The 26,840-nt window shown below is 38.5% G+C and overlaps 1 protein-coding gene across 1 annotated transcript in view; it reads right to left on the bottom strand.

The window, feature by feature from the left end:
* Window positions 1-2,070: 2,070 nt before the first annotated feature.
* The window catches only part of FOCAD (focadhesin), a 125,388-nt gene continuing 100,618 nt past the window's right edge, over window positions 2,071-26,840 (bottom strand). The window contains exons 21-36 of the mRNA XM_015823006.1: window positions 25,511-25,658; window positions 25,242-25,361; window positions 23,365-23,487; window positions 22,479-22,556; window positions 20,048-20,119; window positions 18,944-19,046; window positions 17,832-17,912; window positions 16,817-16,945; window positions 14,692-14,807; window positions 14,082-14,342; window positions 11,587-11,676; window positions 9,525-9,702; window positions 7,681-7,778; window positions 4,683-4,934; window positions 2,760-2,835; window positions 2,071-2,268 (exon numbers count right to left, since the gene is read on the bottom strand). Coding sequence (XP_015678492.1) covers window positions 2,195-2,268; window positions 2,760-2,835; window positions 4,683-4,934; window positions 7,681-7,778; window positions 9,525-9,702; window positions 11,587-11,676; window positions 14,082-14,342; window positions 14,692-14,807; window positions 16,817-16,945; window positions 17,832-17,912; window positions 18,944-19,046; window positions 20,048-20,119; window positions 22,479-22,556; window positions 23,365-23,487; window positions 25,242-25,361; window positions 25,511-25,658 — 1,999 coding nt within the window. The 3' untranslated portion in view covers window positions 2,071-2,194. The remainder of the gene's footprint in view (window positions 2,269-2,759; window positions 2,836-4,682; window positions 4,935-7,680; window positions 7,779-9,524; window positions 9,703-11,586; window positions 11,677-14,081; window positions 14,343-14,691; window positions 14,808-16,816; window positions 16,946-17,831; window positions 17,913-18,943; window positions 19,047-20,047; window positions 20,120-22,478; window positions 22,557-23,364; window positions 23,488-25,241; window positions 25,362-25,510; window positions 25,659-26,840) is intronic.

Consider the following 26,840-nt stretch of genomic DNA (forward strand, 5'->3'; position numbering starts at 1 on the left):
ATTTCACAGGGGTCGCCAAGCAAGGCTGTCCGCCATTTTTTTCCCCTTTTCCGGCGGGTGCCTTACCTCCCTTGAGCTGGGCCAGCTGGTGGTCGGCCTGCTCCGTCTCTGCCGCTTGCCAGCTACGCCTCGGCCTGCGCAGGGGGCGGAACCACGCATGCGCGGCGCTCCCGGGCAGGCAAAGTCCTTGACTTACGACCGGTTGGGTAGTCCTCGACTTACGACCGGTTTAGTTCTCGACTTACGACCGGTTGGGGGTCACGGCATTAAAAAGGTTGAGAACCACTGGCTTAAACACACTTTCACTAGCTTTCTCATTATATTCAGTGGAATGCAAAAGCTACTTGCTCTATTGCTGTTACAGTAATGAGAACATTACCTCATTTAAAAGCCAGGATGTTATGTACATGCATGTGTGTATATATATCCACACTGGAGAATTCTTTCAAAATTGTCGAGGAGGCGTTCATTGTTTCTAACACTGCCACAAAGGACAACAGCCCAAACGACCTTTCAACACACGTTTTTGTCAGTTGGTGCCTTTGAAGAACTATTACGTGAAAACCAGAAGGAACAAAACAATTTGATAGCAATAATCAACCTTTTTAAAAGTAGGATATATTGCAGGGCATTTTGTGTGCACCTGAAATTTTGATTACGTGTCTGATGATACGTTGCAAATCATAACATTATCCACCCAGGTATAGATAAAGCAGGAATAGGCTTTCTATAATTCAGGAACCTTATATATTCCCAAGTCTGTATTTTGCTAATCTAGAGCTTCTTAGGATCATGCCATTGAAATTTGATGACAAAAGGCTTCTTATCAGCCATGTGGTTTTAAATATGTATGGCTAAGCCTTTCAAAACCTTAAAACTCTTGATTTCTTGTATTCTTTCTCTCAATCAGCCACATCCCTAAAATGCTGAGTTGAAAAATGATTTTTAAAATGGCGCTCACCCGTGTTAAAGTACGTGTGAATGTGTTCCTTACGATTAGACTTTATATAATAGCAACATTTTTGAAAGTCCTCCAAACTTTTAACTCTGATTGCCCCCTCCTTGTGACTCCTTTTTAATGTTTAATCTTTTTAATCTACATTTTTCCTTGGGGAAATCCTCCCTTCCTTATTCCATAGTTGTATTTCATTTCAGAAATGCAATAACCAAAGATATTTGCAGGAAGAATAAAGTATGCTGAAATGAGTGGAGACTTTAGGGAGATAGAAATATTGAAGTTCAAAACATTGGGGGATGGGTGGGGATAATAGGTTGAGAAACCTTGATATTAACCAGGTACAGAAACCAGATGTTTTTCTATGCATGTTGTTGGATCAAATCCCAACGTACCTCCATCAATGCTTCTGTAGCTATTTTTCTGGGAAACTTTCTTTTGATCTGAGGTTTAAATATAGATTAGGGGGCTGGGATCCTCTTCCATGTCTTAAACACCACCATAAGTGAACTTTTTTTTTTTAGTCTATGGCCTGATATTTTGGAGCAAATTTAAATGCTTAAGGCAAGAAAACCTATCATTTGGCCATAGAAAGGCCTACTTCTGATTAAAATGACACTCCTCTCCCTTTAAAACATTTTTTTCCATAGAGAAAACCAGTGCCAAATAGGATCATTTCCATGTTGAAGGAACCCCTGGGGAAATACTTTCTTGTCAGCCTAATTTCCTTGGTACCGATAGTGGTAGCAAGAATATCAATAAATAGTGGGCAGCTGCTTTGCGTCATCGCACATTGTCTAAAAAATAAAACACATTCAAAAGTTCAATTTTTCAAGGCAATATTTTTAATCTTACCACACTGAAGTTGTCAAACGCATTGCTGACCAACCTTTTATGAAATCTTACCTTGTTTAAACTTCCTTACTCAACTTACCCAACTCCCACTTTCTAATAGGAATTTCTTTCTTTCTTTCTTTCTTTCTTTCTTTCTTTCTTTCTTTCTTTCTTTCTTTCTTTCTTTCTTTTTCTTTCTTTTCTTTTCTTTCATTTTTTCCTCTCTCTCTTTCTCTCATCAATAGAACAAATGGTGCATATTCAAATAAGCAGGATTTTTTAAGTATCTTTCCTCAGGAAAGATAACAACCTGTCTGTAACAGAAGCTCCTATTCCACAGCATAAAAGATTTATTTGCAAGACGAGTATGGCCAGCAGATAACAGTATCTGTTTCTTCATGATTCCTACCAGCCATAAGCTTTTGTCCATACTGCTTTCTTCTTGAACTCTGGAAGGGATCTCAGGGACAATAAAGAAGCTGTTAAAAGAACACACACAACAATATCACCAATGGAAACAGAAACAAATATTCTACTGTTGCATGCCTGAAATGATCTGAAAGTCAATCAACATCACAGGAAGAACTCTCTTGGATCAAATCAAAGGCCCATCAAGCTCAGCCTTCTTCCCCACCCCCCACGTCCCCCACCCCCCAGCAGCAAATGCTTATGAAAAATCCACAAACAGGAACTGAACAGAAAAACACTTGTTCTTCACATCCAAAGGTAACTACTGAAAGACAATAAAAGGCTCATCCTCCAGAAAAAGACCTGAAGCTGAAACACCCCACCTTCGACTGTCCCACAACTTTATAATGATGAGATGTATAAAACAATTCTGAATAACAATATCTTTTGTAAACATGTTTTTCTTTTAAATTGATATAAATCACCTTTTTTAAAAAACAACAACAAAGTGTTATTATTTATCCACGTTTGGAAGTCTGTAAGTAACTCAGTTTTACCATACCTTTCAAAAGACATCTGGAAGACTGAGACAGCATTTCATTAGGATTCTCCATTAGGCTAAACAGCCAGTCAATAAACTGTGAATAAATTTAAAACTCAAAAGTTAGAATTATTTTTTTTTAATTAAAATAACTCAATCAAGCCTTCTCAACTTGTCCAGACATGTTGGAATACAATTATTGCCATCTCAACAGTCACTGATTATGTGGGTTGGTGCAGATGGGAAATGTAGTTCAAAGCATTGGGGGGGGGAGGAGGGGGTAACAAAACTTTGGATAAACCTGCTTTAATTAAAGTTGACAAGCTGATGCAGAAATTTTCATTATTGCTTAAAATATATATCTGTATTCAAATATAAAGTCCAAACTGTTTTATATGAAATACATTTTAATGACAATCCAACATACTCGTGATGAGAACAAGCAAATGTGTGGCTATTTAACCATTCCTTCAAAAAAGCAAAAAAAAATAAACAAAACACAATTTCTTAGAAATGATAAAACCGAGACACATTAAACAGACATATAATCTATCACATGATCTAATTCAAGTTCTCGATCCTACTGGCCAATGGTGATTTATATTACATGCTGATCTATTACTGTACAAGTGAGAGCTGCAGGTTACCTTGCATGTAAGGAAAAACAGCATTGCTGCTATTCTTTTAGGACTTTGAAAAATTAATCGTTTGTAAACTTTCTTAAAACCCTAGTTTGTAATTAATACTAATTTATTCATGTTATAAATCTGTTAGTGCTCTGCAGCACTTCGGAATGAAAGGCATGCTGAAACAGCATCTTTGCACACCTCCTTAGAGCATCAGTATCTCTTCCCAGGAATCTATGGCTACTTTCCAATGCAACCCCATAGCTCTGACAGGTGCTCTTGCAATCCTGGAAAGTATGGATTTCATTTAAAGACCTGTCAAGTTTTATTATCTACCTCTTTGTGCTTCGGTGTGTTTTATGCCCAGCCCTAATTTTCAATCATGCCAAGCTCTTCTTGTACTGTGTGCATTTCACTGGAATGATTTTGGGAGGATGCTGCAATTATCCACATGCCACTTGGAAGATATGCTGGGTGGACTACAGTTTAAACTGCCAACACTCCAAACTTCTGTACATCAATCTGAACAAGTTCATAGCTGGGAAAGAGGTTATAATGTCCTTAAAAATGTACAGGTAGTCCTCGACTTAGGACCACAATTGAGCCCAACATTTCTGTTATTAAGTGAGACATTTGTTAAGTGAGCTTTGCCCCATTTCATGACCTTTCTTGCCACAGTTGTTAAGTGATTCTCTGCAGTTGTAACACGGTTGTTAAGTGAATCTGGCTTCCCCCATTGACTTTGCTTGTCAAAAGGTCGCAAAAGGGGATCATGTGACCTTGGGACACAGCGACAGTCGTAAGTATGAACCAGTTGTCAAGCATCGGAATTTTGGTCACATATGCATGGGGATGCTACAAAGGTCGTAAGCGTGAAAATGGTCATAAGTCACTTTTTTCAATGCCGTTGTAACTTTGAACGGTCACTAAGTGAACTGTTGTAAGTCGAGGATTACCTGTATTGGGAACGATGTAGGTGTGGTGGGAATTCTTTCTTTAATCATCAGTTCCGTCTATAAAACACATACAACTATGAACAAATGTAAATTGAAGTCGGATCATAATATTAAAATGCAGACGTGGTGGTCTTCTGGTCAAGGAGTGAATGTATCTATAGATATAACACTATTTTCTCAAAATATTTATGGATTTATTTAACTGTTGTTATCAATATACTGCTGCAATCTACAGATGCCCATTTCTCCTGTATGTGAGTCCAGCTGCTGGTAGATCAGAACCTGCAAAGGATTCTTTCACATTGTGAGATTAGACTGTTGAGTGAACTAGTGCAAGACACAATCCAACTTAAAACACATACCTTTGGTGTTTGCTCTTTCCAAGGCTCTTTGGTCAACAGAATTTGTAAGCTCCCTGGAAGAAGGTTGAGTATCTCTTTGACAGCCAAAGTATCCACTGGACGCTTGCCTAAAGCACGTGCAGCAAAGGCTCCGTCTATTGTTTCACGCTGCCAGGCAGACCAGTCTGCACTAAGGCCAAGTAGCATTGGCATGGCGTGATCCGCCCAGGCAACCACACAAGCGGCGAAAATCCACAACAGGAAGCTCACAGCCTGAACAGGAAACAGATGCACATTTTGCTAACTGGATCAGTGAAGTCTGGAAAGGTCTAGAGTCACAATAATTTATAAATTATTGAGCTCAAACAATTAAGAAGAAGAATGTTACCGGAACATTTTAATGGTCTTAAAGCTAGTATAATTTTTTTAACATGAGCTATATATCAGGTTGGGAAAAAAAAACTTTTATCTTTAATTTCTAGACAGACCAAGTGAGCTTGTAGAAATGACTAAAGTATAATATTTTATAGCATATATTGCTATACTGTAAATAAGCCTGTTCATCTAATATAAAAATTTATTCAAAAGGTACAATTAGTGCACATTAACATTGCAATAACTATAGTATAGGGAGTTCCAGATTTCAAATCTGGAGGATCATATTTTATTAGCTCTGACATTTTCTTATAAATGGGATGCACCAGGTTGTAGGCTAGTTGTTAAGACAAAGATGGTGGCTACTTGGACTGTGGTGTGGATGGTTACAGTCTTGGACTGGCACTGGGAAAAGCCAAGTTCTAGCCCATCTTCAGCCATCTTCAGACCACTATGTGACTTTGGGCCAGTCACTTTCTCTCAACCCCACCTACTTCACAAGGTAATTACTGTATGTGGGGCAAAACAGAAGCAGTGACTGCTTTGTATACCGTCTTGAATCCTGAAAGAAATGTGGGATATAGATCTATCGATATATAAGAAATAAAAATAAGCCTTCACAAATTCAAACTTGAAAGCCAAAAGGGGCATAAACATAACATTTGTTTCCAGCTGCTTAAAGCAAATATGCCTTTTCTCAGGATGATGCTGCAGTTGCTGACAGCACCCATGCGATCCTAGAAAAGACACAGCTGCTTGAAGGAGTTGCAGACAAGAACTCAACAAGTAGTCCTATATGCCTTTAAGCATCTTTTGTCTTTGATTCCAAAGTGCTGTGCAGTCCTAAAAGGTATTTAGAAGAAATAGAACAAAGGTTCTATTTCTATCTGAAAGGACCACCATATGGTATGACGATAAGAGAATGAATTGTGGATTAGGATTTTTTCTGCATTCAGCTTCAGGTTATTTGTTGTAAGACAGATACTTTCCAAATCTATTACTCCGTCAGTGGTCTTGGCCCAGCAAATGACACTAATTGAGTAAAATAAAAACAGTGCAATGGAATAAAAATCCTGATTTAAAGGATCTTAGTGTAAATATCTAGATAAGGTATATGAAACACTTTGTTTTCTAAATCACAAATACAGGTAGTGCTCAGCTTAAAATTGTTTAACTACAGTTTGAAGTTATAAGAGCCTCGGAAAAAGGGACTTATGATCCATCATCAAAGTTATGACTGGCAACAAAACCCACAGTCGTGTGATCACAATTTGGGTGCTTGGCAACCAACTCACATTTATGATGTCTGTAGCATCTTGCAGTCACGTGATCACAATTTGTGACTTGCCCAGCCAGCTTCAATTGAGGAATCAAAACCAATTGAGGAAGCCAAATTTGATTAACAACTGCACGGTTGACTTAATGACCATAGTAAAATCATCATAAAATTGGGTCCAGCTGATGATGATGACTCCTGTAATGACTGCATCATTTAGTGACTGGTCCCAATTGTGGTCATAAGTTGAGGACTACCTGTAATGCCAACATTTATTAATGTTGAATTCTAGGAGGATTTTCTAGTAGTAGGTTTATGCTTCATGCTGAGAAATTGCTGTATGAAACCACTCATTCCACTACAACTTCATTTGTGATGCAATAAATGCATTGGACCAAGTAAGTCCTACTATGCTCATGGGGCTTATTAACAATAAAATATGTAAATTAATAAAGTAATTCTATGCTAGTAAATTCTATGTTTTCCTCAGAAAACAAGAATCAGTAAGAGTCATAGAGCAGAATTTAACCTGCCTCAGATAAAATGCTAACCTGTAATGTGTTTGGTTTTTGGCTTAAAGCAGGGGTCTTCAAACTGGGCCCTTTTATGACTTGTGGACTTCAACTCCCAGAATTCCTCAGCCATTCCTCATAAAAGGGCCAAGTTTGAAGACCCCTGGCTTAAAGTGATCTAAATACAGCTCAGGGCTTTATGAGTTTTAGGCTACTGCTCAAGAAACTATGGTTCAAATATTGGTATATTATTAAGACCACATCATTTTCCAGAATTCTACTCGATCCACTGCTGACACTGATGGAAAAGAAAATAAATAAGCAAAATCAAAGTCTGGCTTGCAGTTTTCTAACTTTTCAGAGTACCTTTTAGAAAGGAGTGGAGAGTCTAAAGCCTTTGGATATATTTTACTTGATTTTCACTGCCTATGCCTATTTTATAAAGATTATATTTAATTATAGTTTGTATTTGGGGATTGTCGTTATAATGACAATAATATGAATAATTAAATTCAGCAAAATAATGTGCACAGCAAATTATACAGATGGTTTTTATGACTCCTCAAAGTAATTGAATTTTAACTGCAGCTATTTCTAAATGTATATCCAAAATATTTCCTTCCTAGATTTCATCACGATTCAGGCATTCCAGATGGTCAATTTCCAAATTTTAAACACGAGTCCCCAAATACGATTTTGCTATATTTTTTTCAACAAGCTGACATTTTCATTATGGAAGTAATAACGTGATCTTCTCCCAAAGCAAGCATCTCTTGATATTCCTCAGAAAGAGTTTAAATCATACATTTCAACTTGTTTTCTTTATCTGAAAATGTAAATTTTTTCAGCAATGTACCTCTTGGGGAGAAACATTTTGCATAGAGGCTGTATTTAAGGAAACTTTTTTAATATATCCCATGAATTCCAAGAGCCACTCCATTCTTTTTAAGACTCCTGTCAAAGCAAAAAGAACACAGATCAAAATCACACACCCATTTTCAAGTGCTGTAATCATAATCATATAGTTGTAACACAAGTAAGAATTCTTCAACTACATTTCATGTAGTATGAAATATTGAAAGTGATGGGCATACTGGGATTTAAGGATCTAAGTAGCTAGAACATTACTTTAAATATTTTCTAATTGTCAATAGGTGCCAGTAGTTAGTTACTTCTTGGATGGGTGGCAACCAGGAAATCCCAGAATAGTTCCAGATTAGACATGAAACTCAAAACGCATATCAGAAGATGGCAATGGAAATAACTGTCATCTGAGCAATATCCAAGTGCTTCTTCAAAATATGAGACAAAGATCAAAGCTTCTTTTATAAACAATGGCTTCCACCTTGTCACTCTTCCATGAGTCCCACTTTTATCCAGTATTTTGCTGATGGTGGATTTATGAACGCTGGATTTAACCAGGATGATAGAAGCATAAAGATCTTAAGATGTTGTTTGCAATTCCTTTGTGACTTCCTGGATGATCTTATGCTGTGCTCTTGGATCAATTTGGACATGATAACCGCTCTTGGGAAAATCCACAATTGTCCCAAGCCTTCTCCATTTCAACACTGTGTGTCTCTGATTGTACATCACTAAAGCCTAGAGCTTTCTGAATTATTTGTATGTAATTTTTTTTCCAAATGGATTGTTGTTAGTTGCGAAGTTGTGTCCGACCCATCGCGGCCCCATGGAGAACGTTCCTCCAGGCCTTCCTGTCCTCTACCATCTTCTGGAATCCATTTAAGCTCACGCCTACTGCCTCAGTGACTCCATCCAGCCACCTCATTCTCTGTCGTCCCCTTCTTCTATTGCCCTCAATCTTTCCCAGCATTAGGCTCTTCTCCAGTGAGTCCTTCCTTCTCATTAGGTGGCCAAAGTACTTGAGTTTCAACTTCAGGATCTGGCCTTCTAAAGAGCAGTCAGGGTTGATCTCTTCTAGGACTGACCGGTTTGATCGCCTTGCAGTCCAGGGGACTCGCAGGAGTCCAAATGGATAGGTATCAATAACTTTTTAATAAAGGACTTCGAAAAGTTTTTTACAGCAGGATGTGGTGTGCTTTTATAATTTGTATAGTGATGTCATGGTGAGGTTTGTGAGGTTTATATAGGGCAGGACTGGTCCAAATCTGTTTAATGAAATACTCAAATACAATTGGTTCTTAGTTATTGTTTTAACTGAACTGACTGAATAGGGGTGAGGGAGAGGTTCATTTTTTTCACACCAGCACAGTGCTCCATGGACAAATTTATGAAATAAGTGAAACAAGTACCAAACTTTGTTGTTATTTTTCCCCCCACTCAGATTCTCTTTATGTATTGGTAGGATCCACACAAAGCTCTGACAAAACTAAGGGGAAAAGATATACCAACGTTCAGGAAATCTGAAAGGGGAGTGGGGCTGTAAATAATATGCACCAGGAATTTATGCTGACCTGGCACAACTTACGTTCCACAAGGCCAAATGCAGTCTACTAGCAGTTCAATAAATCTCCATCTTTCGGTTGTCTGCCTGGAACTGGGGGAGGGGAGGGGGTAATTGCCCATGCACAGTTCTACAGAAGGACTTGGGAGGAAATAATTAGTAAATAGGAATAAAAGGAGGTTTGATACATTACTCTACTATTAGTAACTGTAGTAAATGGAGATTAGTGGATCGGCCAGACTTTTTTTTTTTTTTTTTTGGCCACGATTTCTTACCAGTGTTTTCATGGCTCAGGATTCGTGCATGGTAAAAGCTGTGCAGCAGCATCCACACAATGGTTTCTTTCTGCTGGCACCCGGCCGCAACACTAATCACATCATTCCATCTCAGCAAAGGAAATCTGCCTTGAGAAACTAAATAAACTCTGACAAATGCAACTTTTTCCAAATTGTTCTGCAAAACAAACCATGAAATGGATGAAAAATAGGAAACAGGCTCCATGGGTGAAGCTCTTGCTCATTATTATTTGAAGACAGGCAACATTTCCTCATGATTTCTCAGAAAAAACATCAGAAAAGAGTTCTCCATTGAAAATGTTCCTGGCGATGCTCCTGAATTTTACATTAACAAAATGTAATATTTAAGATGTGCTTGAGCATGCCCTAATTGAAAACCAGGATGCAGTTATATCCATATACTTTCCAACTCCTTATGAATTAAATCCTTTTTTCTTTCCCTTCCATGCACATTTTACATACACAGACATGAAAGTCATAGTTAATTTAAATCGTGATTACTTTATGATTCACAAATTATAGCCAGGGGTTTAAAGAGTTCTCTAATTATGGGCATGAATAAAAGAGGTTGTGTAAAATGTAACATACAGTGCTGCACAATTATTGTTCTGAATCAATGCTTAATACTAATAAACAAAGGGAAGAAGGAAATCAGCCTTGAGGGATACCAAATAAAAAAAGCTTCCACAAATAGTTTATAAAACTATGATTCATGGGGTCAGAGCATTTCAAGAATAGCTCAGAGAGCGAAAATAATGTTACATGCATGCATAGGACAGCAACACTTCACTTCATACAAGAATGATTCTGATAAAGTGAATAAGGAACAGTTGGAATCCTCACACTTCTGGAAATTAATTCAGGGAGATAATCTCTTTTATTAAAAAAGGAAGCTTGTTAACAAAAAGTGGCTTAGCATAAACTATACAATACTGGGATTTGCATATCTCTCTCTCCACCCCCCCCCCCTTTCATTCTCTCTGTGTGTCTGTCTCTTTCTCCCATGTGGAGTCATCAATACTAATTCTGACTCAGATTGGCGGAGGTAGCAGTAACAAAGTCACTCTGCCTATCTCATCAGGGAACAAATAGACTAGTCCCTGGCATGCTACTTACTTTAAGAAAACCATGTACATAACTTTAATTTTGTAAATCGTATCATCTTTTAAAACTATCATTTGGAATACTTGGAATACTGCATCCAGTTTTGATCACCATGATGTAAAAAAGACGTTGAGACTCTAGAAAGAGTATAGAGAAGAGCAACAAAAATGATTAGGGGACTGGAGGCTAAAGCATATAAGGAAAGGCTGCTGGAATTGGGTATGTCTAGTTTAATGAAGAGAAGGATGAGGGGGGACATGATAGCAGTGTTCCAATATATTAGGGGCTGCCACAAAGAAGATGGAGTCAAGCTATTCTCCAAGGCGCCTGAAGGCAGGACAAGAAGCAACGGATGGAAACTAACCAAACAGAGAAGCAACCTAGAACTAAGGAGAAACTTCCTGACAGTTAGAACAATTAACCAATGGAACAATCTGCCTCCAGAAGCTGTGAATCCTTCAACACTGGAAGTTTTTAAGAAGAGACTGGACAGCCATTTGTCCAAAATGGTGTAGGGTTTCCTGCTTGAGCAGGGGGTTGGACTCGATGACCTCCAAGGTCCCTTCCAACTTTATTATTATTATTATTATTATTATTGTTGTTGTTGTTGTTGTTGTTATTATTATTATTATTATTATTATTATTATTATTATTATTATTATTATTATGGTTATCAAGATTGTAGTTCGGTATCTACTTCCAAACTGGACGTGTGGACCAAGAAGTAGTATTGTTCTGACATTACTAGGAAATACCTTAATTGTTCAAATATCGTTTTCAAATGGTGTCAAACTTAAAATAAAAACATAAAATTAAATTCTGCCTTATTACGTGCACCTCTACTTTGGAATGATAATGGTAACGTTATGTAGAACAGTAGAGAGAAATAATTGTCCTCCACCTCCGTGAAAGATTCATAAGGCTAAAATGCATTTACCTTTGAAACTTCTGTAATACGTTCAATTTCTGTATCAACCATTTCCGAGAGACATTTTGCTGCAAGTATATACATCTTTACATCATCTTGCTAAAGAAATAAAAACAAATGTAGGTTTTAGCCTAAGCCAAGCCAGAAAAATTATTTTGTTATGACATATGATCTTAATATTCTTCTGTTTCAAATTCTAAACCTCCGCCTAATGTTATCAATGATAGCAATGGGAATAAATAATACCGTGTGCCAGAAGCAATAATGCTTTAAACACAGACCAAAACTATCTTGAGGGAATGAATGAAGGATAATTGTAATAAATACAGTATCATAAATGCCCACAGTGATATCTCTATTTATTAACTGATCAGACTAGTTCCTAGTGCACAGAATTACATGAATGCACCTTTTAGGAAAAACCAATCCTAACCACTACCCCATCCATTTATTTCCCAGGTTTGTAAGACCAAAAGTTTGCTTATTTATCTGTCAGAAGCATCACAATTAAAATAAGGCATACTATATGACCAGCATACATTCTTTGGGGAGGCTACCCTGGATAACAGCTGATAGTTGGCAAATCCTTTCAATCCAGAAGCATCCAAAGAGTAGTGAGGTGCTCATTTCCGCCTGCGACTAAAATGTTGAAAAACCTCTATATAAAATACTCCCAGTGGAAAAATCAAAATAGTACTACTGCTAATACTAATATTAGAATCTGTGTCTGTTGGAATAGAAACTAGCATTCATCATCTTCCTACCACTGAAGTAAGCAACGACATCTTGGGGGGAAAAAGACTCCTATGAAATTTCCTGAATGCAGCCCATGCTTCAATAAGCAAGAAAACTAGACAAAAGCAGAGTTAAGAGGGAAGGCAGGATATTAAAGGCAATATAAACAGGGCGGTTGTAAGGAAGAAATATGCCCCATTGCCATGACAGCTGATAGGAAGGGTCAGACTTAATTCACTGAATGTCATGTGTACCTCCATTTTTTTAAGATCAAGAGGATTAAAAAAAACCAACAACCCTGCTTGTGGCCTGGAAATTAATACTCTCTGGTTCAACAACTTTGCGTTATGTTACTGGTAATTAACCAGGCTCTAAATAAAAAAAAAAATCAAAATTGTTTTGGAATCCTTTTATCCTGTAACTAGATACACTCAAATTCTGAAAACATAAGAGTCTAATGCATTAAGAGGACTATATTTGCCTTTTCCTCATTTCATGCCACTTAAGCCTTCTTTACATTTTCCTAGACTTCAAGAATGTAAAATTCAGAGAAGTACAGTATAACTCTTGATAAAATAGTATGCCTAGCTGTAAATGTTCAAATTTGCAATAAATATAAAAATAAACATAACCTTGATCAAGAGAATGTAATCATTTTTAGAATGATTTTAGAGGAACTTAAGTCTCACGCACATGAGAAGATGAGGGAGGTGGGAGTAGCATGAATAGCCCCACTCCTCATTTTTTCCTCGCATGTGTTCAAATCAACATGTGAAAAGGGCTTCAGTGTTGCCCATTAAGACTGGAGTCCCTTACAAGTCCTGCAATCGTTAATTCTAAATTCATGAGCAAAATTAAACAGGACTTTGCTCTATTAAATACAAATAAACAGAGTAGGTCATTTCTAAATCCATTTGGTATATCTGCCATATTAAGCCTCAATGAAAATTTTACAAAATAACATTTCAATCAATCTTATTCACTCAGTACTTCAGTTTCTAACGCAAACTCAGTTCAGTGAATATCCTCTGAGTGGAATCTCAACTTAATTGAGTTAATAGATACTTTTTGAAGCAATGGAATCAAATGTGATTCTCTAGTTCAACAGTACAGTAATCAGAGAAGCAGACATTCCTAATGTTGATCTAAGTCAGTGATGGCGAACCTTTTAGAGACCGAGTGCCCAAACTGCAACCCAAAACCCACTTATGCATCGTCGAGTGTCGGGTGGGTGTGGCCCGTTGGGTGGGCGTGGTTGCAGTGGTAACGGCAGACTGGGCGGGACTAAAAAGTTCAATCAATCAATTCCAACGTTGCAAGATCTTTTTTTTCCCGCGAGAAGTTGAAATTGATTGATTGATTGAACTTTTTTTTTTTGCACACAGCGATGGAGGCCTAAAGCGAAAAGGTTTTATAAAACCCACCTGAAGGCCTAGGACTGGGGCGACGGCGAGCGTGCCCACAGAGAGGGCTCTGAGTGCCGCCTCTGGCACCCGTGCCACAGGTTCGCCACCACTGATCTAAGTTGTTCTCAAACTAGACGCACGCTCATTTTAAAAAGTCCAAGAGATTATCCTACAGCATACTTGTGTAAGGCAACCTCTACAAAAGCTCTGATGAAAATATTGTACGCAGTAAAATAGCTGCATATGTCACAGCTCCTTCGTTTTCATCTAGCCTTTCCAGTTCACCAACCTCTTTTATCTTCCCAAATGAGACCTGTTTTTTCCAGCAAAGTTTTAATACTTCAAATGTTTACTTTTCCCTACCCAAATCTCATCTGGCAGAAGCTCAAATATCTTCTCAGCAGCCTTGCAAAAACAACTCCAGCTGTGCTGAGTTGGGCTAGGAGATTTCATAGCTTGGTTAAGTCCTTGCAAAATATTCCAGCAAAGGTCTTGGTTTTTTGACCGTTTCTTTGCCTCAAAATGCTGCACCATAAACACTTCAGTGAAGATCTGCTGTTTGTCTTCTGCTACATATTTCATCCACAGAGGTAAGGAAGTAAAAAGGTACCTCTTGGCTTGTATCTGATGAGCAAAGACAGAGCGTTAGGGATTCACAGGAATCTAATATGCATTACAACATTAAATCATAGTTGATTATTTACTTTATTATTTTCAACAAATGTCTTCGAAAAATACCTGCATGTATTTGAAGAATGCATAAACCAGTACGACCTCATATTACATTTGTGGATTTTTTTCTGTTCATCCAGAAAAAAAGGTTATTTTTAAAAAGAGAACAAATCCATTACACTAAACTATGTTTTTTTCCCCCTTACTACTGAATGGAGAGGAGCCACACAGCAAAAGGAGTTGACTTTCCACTTCCACCCCCAAGACTGAGAAATAGAAGTATTAGAGAAAGCACACATACACTTAGACTGTAGACCAGAGGCGGTGCCACCCACATGCCTAAAACCATTGCTGCATTCTGAGAGGATTGGGCCTGGGTCACAGCTAGTTCAATACACAACTGCTGTATTTCTTCTCCTAAAAGAAAAATGATGGAGAGAATTGAAGCCATAAGAAGACACAGCAAAAGGATTGGAAGAAAACATCAACCTCAGCTTCCTATAGTTACTCTTCCAACTCTATTGTGTTAGAACTCAATAATAGAGTTGGTCTACTATTAGCATAGAATAATAGAGTTGGAAGGGACCAACTGAATAATAAAGTTGGTCCCTTCCAACTCTCTATGTCAGTGATGGCGAACCTTTTAGACACCGAGTGCCCAAAAACCACCCTGCCCCCTGCTCCCCACCCCCGCCCCACCCCTCCCACCCCATCCTGTCCCCTGCCCTGCCCACCCACAGTGTCACCTACTGCCTCCACGGCCCACCGCAGATCGCCCAGGCAGCCCTGCAGCACCATGGTGGCCATGCCCTCTGCCTGCACTCTGCCGCATCATCTGTGTGCAACGGGCCACGAGGGCGGAGTCTTGTCCCTGCTGCCTGGCTGCCATGTCCTTGGCTGCGCTGCTCCACGCAGGCTGCGCCTGGGGGTGATTCTCCTCTGGGGGGGCTGCTGGTGAGGAGGAGGCCACGGGGGGAGGCGGGGCTGGGGTGACGGCACATGTGCCCACAGAGAGGGCTCTGAGTGCCGCCTCTGGCATGGTGCCATAGGTTCGCCACCACTGCTCTATGTTCTATGTTCTGCTATCACCCATGGAAATTTCCATTGCCTTGGAAAACATAATAGAATGTTAGTAATGTTTCAGGGACCACTAAAAAAGCAATACACTAGTGGTGATTCTGGTTGAAATGATCATCAGAGACTAAATAAAGAAAGAAATTATCCAACTGACCTCAAATTTGTTCTTTAGGGGGGGGGGGAGGAGGAGGTTGCCTGGTTCTAAGCAAAAGTGAAAACCAAGTGAAACCGACTTTTTTCTTATTTGCTTATTTCATAGCCATGAAATATTTATTTCATTTGCTTACACTTAACATTTACTTTGTTTGCTATATTCCAACAGATACCCAATTCAATAGACTACTGTAATTACATCTTGATTTTGTATTGAGTTACGTAAATTATTGTAAAAGTATAATAAAGCTAAAATCCAATTACAGGAGCACGATCATGTTAAATAGAAAAATTTGCATTCGTCGACCAAGGCCAAGTAGGACTTTAAACAAATTTAAATATGTTAGAATGGAAGAACTCAACTTGACTTTAGATTTAAACAAACAGTACAGCGAAAGTGGCATTGACACGAACTGAAAATAAATGCTGGGGAAACAAAGGAATTCGTAATCAGTTCTCCGCTATGTATCCAAGTCCTATCATATAGGAGAGGATCCTGCACTTCTGCTCTAATCCTATTTCTTGAAATCTATGAGACAAATTTAAATTTCCAAATGTCACTGCAAACAAATGATGTTCTGCAGCCCATTAAGATACAAGGAAATTCATAACTTGAATGTATAAAACTTTTTCCTTCCAAGATCTTTCTGTGAAGAATGCTTAATAATGGATAAACAGGAATAAATAAAAAAAAATGTTGCTCTATATCAGTGATGGTGAACCTTTTAGAGACCGAGTGCCCAAACTGCAACCCAAAACCCACTTATGCATCGTCGGGTGCTGGGTGGGTGTGGCCCATTGGGTGGGTGTGGCCCATTGGGTAGGTGTGGCTGTGGTGGTAACAGCAGACTGGGTGGGACTAAAAAGTTCAATCAATCAATTCCAATTTTGCAAGATCTTTTTTTTCCCCGCGAGAAGTTGAAATTGACTGATTGATTGAACCTTTTTTTTTTTTGCACATGGCGGCAGAGGCCTAAAGCGAAAAGATTTTATAAAACCCAGATGAAGGCCTAGGACTGGGGCGACGGCGTGCGTGCCCACAGAGAGGGCTCTGAGTGCCACCTCTGGCACCCGTGCCATAGGTCCGCCACCACTGCTCTATATTAAAGGAGGAGATTTGATGAAGTTATTTATCTACTCAAAGGAATACGGACAGGATTCAGTCATTTATTCTTTAATAATTAAAAAAAGCATACCAAAATCTAGCCGCAGCAGAGGGGCAAGAATTGATGCCCAGTTCAAAGGGGGATACTGATAGCTTCCTCCAATCAATGCAATGGGTGCCATGGCTGCCTTTAAGATGCTTGGATGAACTTGTTCAGGCCCTAAAACAAAGCCTCCAATTATCACTTGAACAATAGATAGCTTGATTAACTGACATGACTTATAATGATAAAAACAAAGAACCACGGGATTACTTTTCGTAGGAGTTTTAACTGTATTTTACGGAGTTTTCGAAATACAATCATTTGTTTCTCCGTAGTAATATCTGGTATGAAAGCCCTTCATCAAGTAAGGTCCAGATCTATTCCCCCCCTTCTCTCCAGGTGTGCAAAATAAGTATATAAACACTATCCAGATGCCCCTCCGTTTTTCTCCAAAGAATCCCAATTTGCCATGAAAGAAGTTGAAACTAACACAAGCAAATGACATTCACCATCCTTTATTCCACAGTCCAGGAGTCCCCGACTCCCAGTCCATGGTCTGATGCTGGGCCACCGCTCTTTTGGAACCAGGTCACGGAAGTGGTGGGGAACATGTGCGTGCGCACAAGCAGCTGCATTTGTGGAAGTGGCACATGCGCAAAAACTATCCCCTCTCCCCATCCCGCTGCCGTCACTCCCTCAAGCCAGAAGGGTTGGAAACCGCTGCCATAGTCCACAAAGCAGACTCTTTGCTTTCTATTAGGAACATTTTTTTTGTAAATGGTAAAAATTGGGATTCTTTGGGAAAAAGTGGAGGAACGCTCTTGGGTGTGTCCATGTTACAGACATTAAGAACGTGTAGAATTATAAGTTCACATCAGCAATATAAGTCTTCTCCGGTTGTAAAAGAGAATGCTGATAATTTCTATAGTAAAACAAAAACAAAAACGTTCGGACCATCCTTTCAATTGTCATGTCACATTTGTGGTAGAGAAGAGAAATAATTATTTCTTCTCATCGCTGGAAGATGTTTTCCCCATATAAGATTTTTTGTTTGTTTGTTTACCTTTCTTTCCACCTTCTATAATGAAATCAATGGCTGCTCTAAGGAAACTTTTCTCAGGGAGGTAGCTAAAGTCGGAAGGAACTGTAAAGACAAAGGCAGATCGGGTTAACCATTTTCACATTCACACTTGACAATTTTACAGCAGAATATAGGCAGGTGCTTGACAGTAGAGTTCAAAACAAAGGTCCGTGCATAATATTTGTGTAGTATTCTGGAAATAAGTGGACAGGACCCAAGTCAAAAACTAACTTTCAAAAGTTGATGGAATTAGCAGAGATGGCTAAACTGGCTGTTTTGATAAAAGAAAAGAATGTAAGTAATTTTCTTTCTACTTGGAAACCACTTCTTGAGGTGGAAAAAAATGATAGTATGACTTTGGATTTTACTGATTAGATTGATAGAAATGGCTAGTTGGTACTACTACTACGGAAATGTAAAAAGTTGAGATTCGATGTTAATGCCTTATTCTATTGTAACAGAAGGAGTCGGAAGTCAACACCTTTTTTTTCCTTCCCCCCTTTTCCACACTCCTCTTTTTCCCCTTCTCCTACCGTTGTTCCTTACTATTTGCTTTTGTATTTTTGTATTTTCTGTTATAAGTGAATAAAATATTTTAAAGAGAAAACAAAACGAACTTTCATTTCATTTACATTTAATGAAATGAAAGCTAAGATGATTAATTCTTGATCACAGGGCAACTTAGAGCAGGAGAAAGCAGGCTGGGGGAAATTCAGTGAGAGCTAGCAAATCAGGAACAAATTTTTTTTCTACCAGAGTCATCAACAGGTGCCCTCTCTCTCTCTCTCTCTCTATGAACTGAAAAAAGGACACTCTATACCAGGGGTAGGCAACCTTGGCTCTTTTATGACTCGTGGACTTCAACTCCCAGAATTCCTGAGCCAGCCATGCTGGCTCAGGAATTCTGGGAGTTGAAGTCCACGAGTCATAAAAGAGCCAAGGTTGCCTACCCATGCTCTATACAAATTGACTTCATAGCCTCAAAAATAAGACCCAGACTCTGAGGGAGTGGGTGGGCTCTATTTGAAATATCAAAACTTTTTATTGTCATCTCATTTTTCTAAATCTACAATCTCATATGAGCTTCAACTTACCAGATGTTCGACTACGGGTGGCAGACATATTGGAAAGGTACAAATGTCCTAACATCCATGCTGCGTTTACCTGAAGCCCTATCACCCCAGAAAAGCTGATTATCTGCAAGGAGAAACATCACAAACGAACCCAAATTATAATTCATTTTATGTAGGTTATCATTACTATAAAATAAATGCCACTAGTTTAATGTGGTGTTCCCCATAATATATGGGCACACTCCATATTTAGGTGAGTAGACCATACCATTCTGTAGATAACACCATAAAATGTGCTTTATTCTTTGAGGAAAAAATATAGGCAGATGTTGAAGGAAGGAATGCCCCACCTTGACCATTCAGTTGTCTGTGAATATTTTCCCTGTAACATAACTCATGTCTATCCTAAATAAGAAAACTGTAATCCAAAACAGGAACACTACTATAACAAAAAATCACCTATATGAAACTATTTGGGGATTGTTGCCCGATTATACCCATACTTGGAAGTCGTTCTGTTCAAATGGAAGTATACTTCGTTCTGTGAATATTTAGCAGGTGTAAAATACAAAAAAAGTGCATAAGGAATGAAACTAAACTAATTTTGGAACTAAGATTCCAAAATTGGAAATGGAAATTTAACCAGTATGACCACATGTGCGTGTTGCTAATAAGGGGTCTTTTTTCTTAATGATTAGTTTTCTTAATGAGATAGTTCACTACAGGCTGAAATGGAGACTATTGACAAAGCTGAAGATGGAACTACAGTATGTCAGATCTAATGGATAGCAGCTTCAATGACTATTTCCCAACCTCGTTAAAAGACTGATATGATTACTAACCATTTTCAAGCCAGCTCTTTCAGAAAAGGAAATGGGCCCAGGAAAGAAGCAAGGTAATCTCAGAAAGAAAATATTATGCATTTGAATCATATTAATTACATTGGTGATTAATTAAGATTATTAATTAAGATTATTCCCTTATATTTAATCATTTTACCATGTCACAAAAAATGTGATAGCAACTTTTGGAATAGAGCACCTGAGGACTTGAAAGACTGCCTGGACTAATCCCAAACTTTATCCTGAACGAATTGCACAGCAATGTCAACAGGGTAACCCATACCTGAGTCAGGGTTCGGATGACTTCATTAAGTTTGCTTTGAAATTGAGAGGATTGGGTAGCTTCTGATTTCAGCTATTTATAAAAGAAAACACTGATGGATGAAAAAGTAATTGCACAGAAAGTCAAAGCATCTGCATGGCGAGGGACTTTCATGCACATACATACGCACCTACATGCACCCAAATGTTTTATTTTAATGTTGATTTAATATGAGAACAATTTTATTTTCTAACACCAAACGCATGCTGCCAACAATTTTGGGTATGGTCTAGTAGTTAAGGCGCAAGGCTAGAAAACAGGAGACATTGAGTTTAAGTCCCCCCTTAGCCATGAAAGCCAGCTTGTGACTTTGACCTGGTCACTTTTTCTCAGCGCAACCTACTTCACAAAGCTGTTGTTGTGGGGAAAATAGGAGGAGGAAGATGTGTTGGGTGAGTTTGCTGCCTTGAGTTATTTGCAAAAATAATAAGGGCAGGATACAAGTAAATAAATAAAGCACACGATATCGCACTCTATAGGTTACTAATTAAGGAAGCATAAGCGAATATGAGTAAGCCACTTATTAAAATGGTGCTCAGCTATTTCCTCAGCTATTTGTTTGTTGTATTTATTATATTCAGAAACAGATCATACTCCTTCTTGCCATTTCCCCCAATAACAGCCCTTTCAGACTAGCCCAAAGTCACCCAGTGAGCTTCTGTGATTGAAGGGAGGTTTGAATTTGGGTTTTTCCAGGGTTAATTCTATATTTAACCACTGTAGTATAGTATCTCTTGTGCAAAATCTATACCTTTGTTGACTCTGTATTCACATGTTATTGGAAAACACCAATCACTTGAAACTTATTTATGTTATTTTTATCAGTGAATACTCTCTCTCTCTCTCTCTCTCTCTCTCTCTCTCTCTCTCTCTTTATACAATATTTCATCACTCTAAAGCATGGATGTCAAACTCAATTGCGTCACATGAGGTATTGTGACTTATCACGATGTTTTTTGCCTTTGCAGAGCTGAAGTGGGCGTGGCCTGAGCGTGATGCATCCGGCCCGTGTGACGCCAGTTTGACACCCCTGCACTAAAGTATAACTGAGGAAAATATTCTGTAATAATAAGCCAAATACTTAATATATTGCATCATGCAGAAGAAACCAGAACTGATCTTCTATATACTCTAAAGAAAAATATTGTGTAATCACATACTAAATACTTAGTATGTTGCAATACACGGAAGAAAACAGAATTGAGCTTCTATATAGTCTAAATAAACATCTGTCTCTTGTTCGTGCACGGGTGGGGGGGGATAACATAGACCACACTGTCTGGTGAGGCAAAGTCTGTTCTGCATCACAGATGGAAAGTTAGGGAAACCGCTGCTGGTTTCAGAGGAGAGCATGACAGAGGAGAGGTGCTAGGCTGGCAACCCACTCAAATTCTCGCCTAGATGGCCACAAGAATTCTAGAACTTGGATAACCAAGACATCCAGAGGGAAGCAGGTCGAGAAGCCTGTATTTGGAGTTTGCTTTTGGACCATATACACAACTTCTCTCTCTGTGTAGTGCAGTCACACTGGTCATTTTTTTTTGTTACACAAGTGCAGACTCATGCACTTTTCTATAAAAATCGTGTAATTTTTTTTTTTAATGTAGAAGGGTTTTTCTCCAAAAGGGAGAATAGAGATATGGAAAATAGTGGCTATGATTATTAAGAAGTAGCATAAAAAGAAGGATGGGCAGCGGTCTCTGCAAGCATATATACATCTAAAGATCCCTTTCTCCTTCTGTATTAGCGTTCTGCCCTAGCCTTATTCCTTTCAGGCAGCAAGGAAACAAAGTGATATGGCAAACTGTAGTCAGTAGAGGGCTGAGGAAGCATTGCCAGTGTTATTGTCGGGAAAGGTAGAAGTGTGATCTATGTAAAGATCATACTTGGATGTTTATGTACTGCTGTCCGTATGCAATTTTGTGTACCCCCTACCCTGCAAAATCTGAACCATTCTGGGGCAGCTCTCAAGGAACTAAAGTTGCCTAAATTTCATGTGACATTACGGTTTTTTCACCGGATATGAGTATATTTCTGCAACACTATGGGGCTCGTTCAATTCACCTGAAGTATATAATGTAAGGCGCGAAGAATCAAGACCATATGGCAAATTCCAATTCGAAAGATTTATTGCTCAAGCCGAAACACAAGAATCTAGTCCGCTGATGGTCAGTACTAAATCGGTGCTAGGTAAAAGTCAACAGAATTCAAGAAGGGCTGGACTTGGAGCATCTGTGGACATGTAACGATTCTAGGCTGAATCCTTTCTTGACTCCGACCCCAGGCTCTGCCTCTTCTTCTACGTCTACTCTTATAAAGTTGCCTCCCTATTCTTATATTTGAAAACTACGTAAATTCAAGACAGAAGTAATCTGGCATGTCCTCATTTTACCTGTATCATGGTACTTTCAGAACCCATTAGAGAGACCAACCCATTGACCGCTGCTAGTCTCTGCATTGTAGGAGCTCCCTAGAATCAAAGCAAAACCAATGTTTGTTAGAGAAAAAGTGAATGCTCTTGAACTGCTTCCTGCAAGAAAAAAGATTGCCCTCCCCCAAATCCTTTCACCCACTGATCCCATGACAGACATCCCGATACCAAATATGCTGCCATCAGCATTGTGAAATGGACAGCTTTTCCACTCATCCTCTCAGGGTCCCATTCATAACCTATTCAGCCTTTTAATAATTTCAAAAATGAAATGCAGCTACGGGACTCTGTGGTCAAAAACAGAGGAACAGCACAAAAAGGAAGAGAAAAATGACTCCTTAGAAACTTTCACCTTCAACCACTTTAACCCTCGAAATCTTTGTGGTTGCTTTTCTACCTGTTAAAAAACAATACTGTGGTGAAGTAACCGGGGTAGGGAGAACAGATGGACAGGGAAGTGTTTAAGCAGCTTCACTTAACTTCTACCATGCCACTGGTTTTCAGTTAAAAGCAGTGTAGGAACCAGGAAGTGCATCTGTTTTGGCCCTGGGTCAAACTTAGTGCAGCCTGGTTCTCAATGATTTGGAAAACTCAGAAGCTCATTCAGCAACACTGCATGAATCCTGGAACTTCAGATGTACTTTATGGGTTGGAGAGATAGAAACAAAAGAATGGATAGAATCAACCCATTCTAAGCCTCAAGATTTCCCATTAAACACAGCTAGCAAGAAACAGGCTCCTTTATTCCATAGTGGTTTAAAAAAAAAAAAAAGCAACAGACTGGCACACTGCATTCCTAGGAATGGTTAAAGCTGTCAGTCAACTCATACAGTTACAAGTGCTTTACCTCGGCAAGTACAGTTTTCATCCAGACCGGAAATAGCTTATTGCTGAGAACGTCTGCTTTTCCATGTCCGCATACAGACAATCCGTGAACAAGGCTCCCCAAGGCTAATGCAAAACCTGGTGTCTGCCGCAGAACAAGACATAAAGCAGGTAGCTCATTACGAAGTCCGTTTGTTTTGCATTGTTTCAAAAGTGAGAGAAAAAGAGTGAGCAAAGGGGCGGGGCAGAGAAATCCTTAATTTAAGTAAGAAGTATACTGTAGTACTGTTGTGAGTTCTTTGAAACAAACAAAATCAAAATGCACTCAAGCAGGGAAAATGAACTTGCCCTGTATAGTATTGCACACAGAGCAGCTCTTCTTTCAAACCAGATAAAGTGCTGCTTAAGATCAAGTGTAATTAAAAGTTAAAAAAAAAATCTTAGCATTAACAAACAAAAATATACCAGATTAAAAGACTGCGAAGCCAATAAATGGTTTCATTATACGGTAAACATCTTCCCCTTCCACTTTGAAGTGACCCTTTTCAGTTTACTAGTGTTCTTTATATAATTGCATTAAAAATTAGCAGGGTAGACTGTGAGCAGGGAAACGGTTGACATAATGACATCAAAGTACTGAATAAGATGACCATGTTTTATGAAGCAGCCTTTTTCAATTGGTACCCTTCAAATGTGTGGGGATTGTACTCTTAAAATTTTCAATTATTCGGACATTGTAAGAGAAAGTTAGTCGACAATGGCAAAAAAAAAATCAGGAGTTTGATATTTTCTGAATAAGAATTTTTACTAAAACTTATTATACTTTTCTGAACTGCAGCTCACTTCATCTGTTGCAGATGAAGGATTTAAATTAGGCAGAGGCAGGAGGAAGAAGGAAGGAAAAATGATTATACAGACGCAGTTTACTTATAAAACAAATTACAATATCTTACCAATTAACAATTGTAATGTGTTAATATATGTCAGTTTTGTGTCCGTTAAGTCTTTTGCACAAATACTTTCTCCCATTTGTCCTAGGAAGAATCTAGAGGGAAGAGGCTGAGGCACCACACTAGAAACCGAGAGACCAGGAGTTCTGGTCCTGTCATAGGTACAAACCCAGTTACTCTCTCACAACAGCAAACCACTTCCAAAAATTCTTGCAAATAAAACTGCAGGGACTTGTCCAGGCAGTCACCAGAAGTCCAAAACTGATGGCACAAATAAAAATTCAGGTAGGTATTGTGGGCAGATAATAGCATATATCACAATGGAAGCAAAGTATATGAACATGCTTCTAATCTTATGTGTGTTCTTGTTAGGTCCTAATAAGTGACAAATTTGACATCAGGATTCAAAACAAGGATAAAGTAATATCAAAGCATTTCAATCTCCCAACAAATTTCATGACAAACCTCAGAGTGGCTGTTTTGGCAAAGCGGGAGTTGCAAAGTTTTCAGGCCATCTCAGAATGTCTTAACCGACAATACAGATTATTTACACATTACAATTGTTAATAGATAAGGTACTTGAAATCTGTCTTAGCTGTAACCTGCATTTGCCTATTCTAGCTATCTTTCTCTCCCTTTTCCAATTTTAAATCCTATCTCAGTCTGAGAACCGAAGAAGCTTCTTGGATAGAAGTGAAATGTTTTCAAGGAAAAAAAAATCAAGAAAGTCCAGTTGCCTTTTGGAAAAGCACCTTTGGGACAACCATGACCTGGATGATTGAGAATCTCCACAGACATACAGGACTAAGGTTTCCTGATGCCTCCATTTCAAGAAGCAGTTTGATTCGCTTTTCAGGTCATCCATACTGTTGCTGAAAATATTAGGATGACATAAAATAGTACAGAAATATTTTGAAAGCATAACATTGATCTAAAAGCTTGATATGACCTGTTGATTCATTTCTGTTAATTTCTGCAGCTTGTCCATAACCTCTTCAGCCTCTGTAGCCTCAACAATCCTAGTGCTGAATGCAGAAATACAGACACAGGCAATTGTGTAGGCAAGAATCTAGAAAATAGAAAAAAGTTAAGAAATAATTAGAATGAATTCATTTTTTAAAAGTATGTTTTATGTACACACAATCTGGGAAATGTAAACATGCTGGAGAAACAGCAGATGAAAAGCAAGCATTGGAAAAGTAAACACCGTCCTCTTACTTCCTGTAATGTTCGGCTTTGGTCTTCTGCATCATCCAAGTATTTGCAAAGTTTACGCAGAGAGGTGGAGATGTGACCTTGAGAATCTGTCAAGTTGCTGTGACTCATCAGTGACAGAACAAGTCCTACCCCCAAGATACATCCAGTACTAAATATAAGAAATTAGAAGAAAAAAAAGTGTTGAGACAGTCGGAATTCTAATTTAACCAGATATAGAGAATGCTTATTTTTTTTCATATTCCAGGAAATTCTAGATTTCTTTTAGTGTCATTTGTAAGAAATCATGATGGTGTCAAAATGATTACACCTGTGATGTCATGATCACATGACTGGTATAATTACACACTTGTGTCATGCATACAAGTCATTGCATTTACAAGACGACATGATTATAAATTTGTTTCTTGTTTACCAATGTCGTTCAAATATTAATGTTTATAGGTTATATGGGGATCAATGTCACAATTCCATTTTATATTCATATATTAAAGTTACACACAGCCACAGAACTTTATTTTTAAGCGAATGTTTAAACAAGTATATGCAATCCTCATTCAGTTCACAGCAGTTGATAGATAACTGAAGAAACTGATATATCTGAAATAAAATTCATTACAACAGATCTGTCTATCACTCCAAGTTGTGCCTGACTTATATATATATATATAATAATAATTTATTAAACTGGTATGTCACTCAATAGTGCTTCAAGCATAATTGGTTCCACTAAAAAGCTCTGCAACTGAGGCAATGTGAAGAGATATGTATGATAGCCTTTTCAGACAGGTTATACTCATCAAATAACGAGATACCTCGCTCCTACTCCACAGTGTGGAAGTCCCTGCTATTCAATTCTTCTACTGGAAACAGTGAGAAACATCTGTAAATATATGATACTAGGCACATCATGCAGCACATGCTGTGACTCATGATGAATATCCACAATACAAGAACTATGTAAATTTGCAGATTAGTCTCACTGGCTAGTATTAAGAGCTACATAAAAAAATAATTATATCAGTGATGGCCCTGGTATAGTCATACTTTCATAGAACTGAAACATATTGATTCCATTCATGAAATAGATCTTTAAGAAAAAAATTTATGCTGGTATAACAATTCCTCATTGTTGTTGCTTTAACCCAATGGTTCTCAACCTGTGGGTCGGGACCCCATTTGGGGTCGATCGACCATTTCACGGGGGTCGCCAAGCAAGGTTGTCCGCCATTTTTTTGTCCGCCATTTTTTTTGTCCGCCATTTTTTTCCCCTTTTCCGGAGGGGGCCTTACCTCCCTTGGGCTGGGCCAGCTGGTGGTCGGCCTGCTCCGTC

This window comes from Protobothrops mucrosquamatus, unplaced genomic scaffold (assembly GCF_001527695.2).
Source record: "Protobothrops mucrosquamatus isolate PMUCROS unplaced genomic scaffold, P.Mucros_1.0 scaffold1739, whole genome shotgun sequence".
NCBI classification, from domain to species: domain Eukaryota; kingdom Metazoa; phylum Chordata; class Lepidosauria; order Squamata; family Viperidae; genus Protobothrops; species Protobothrops mucrosquamatus.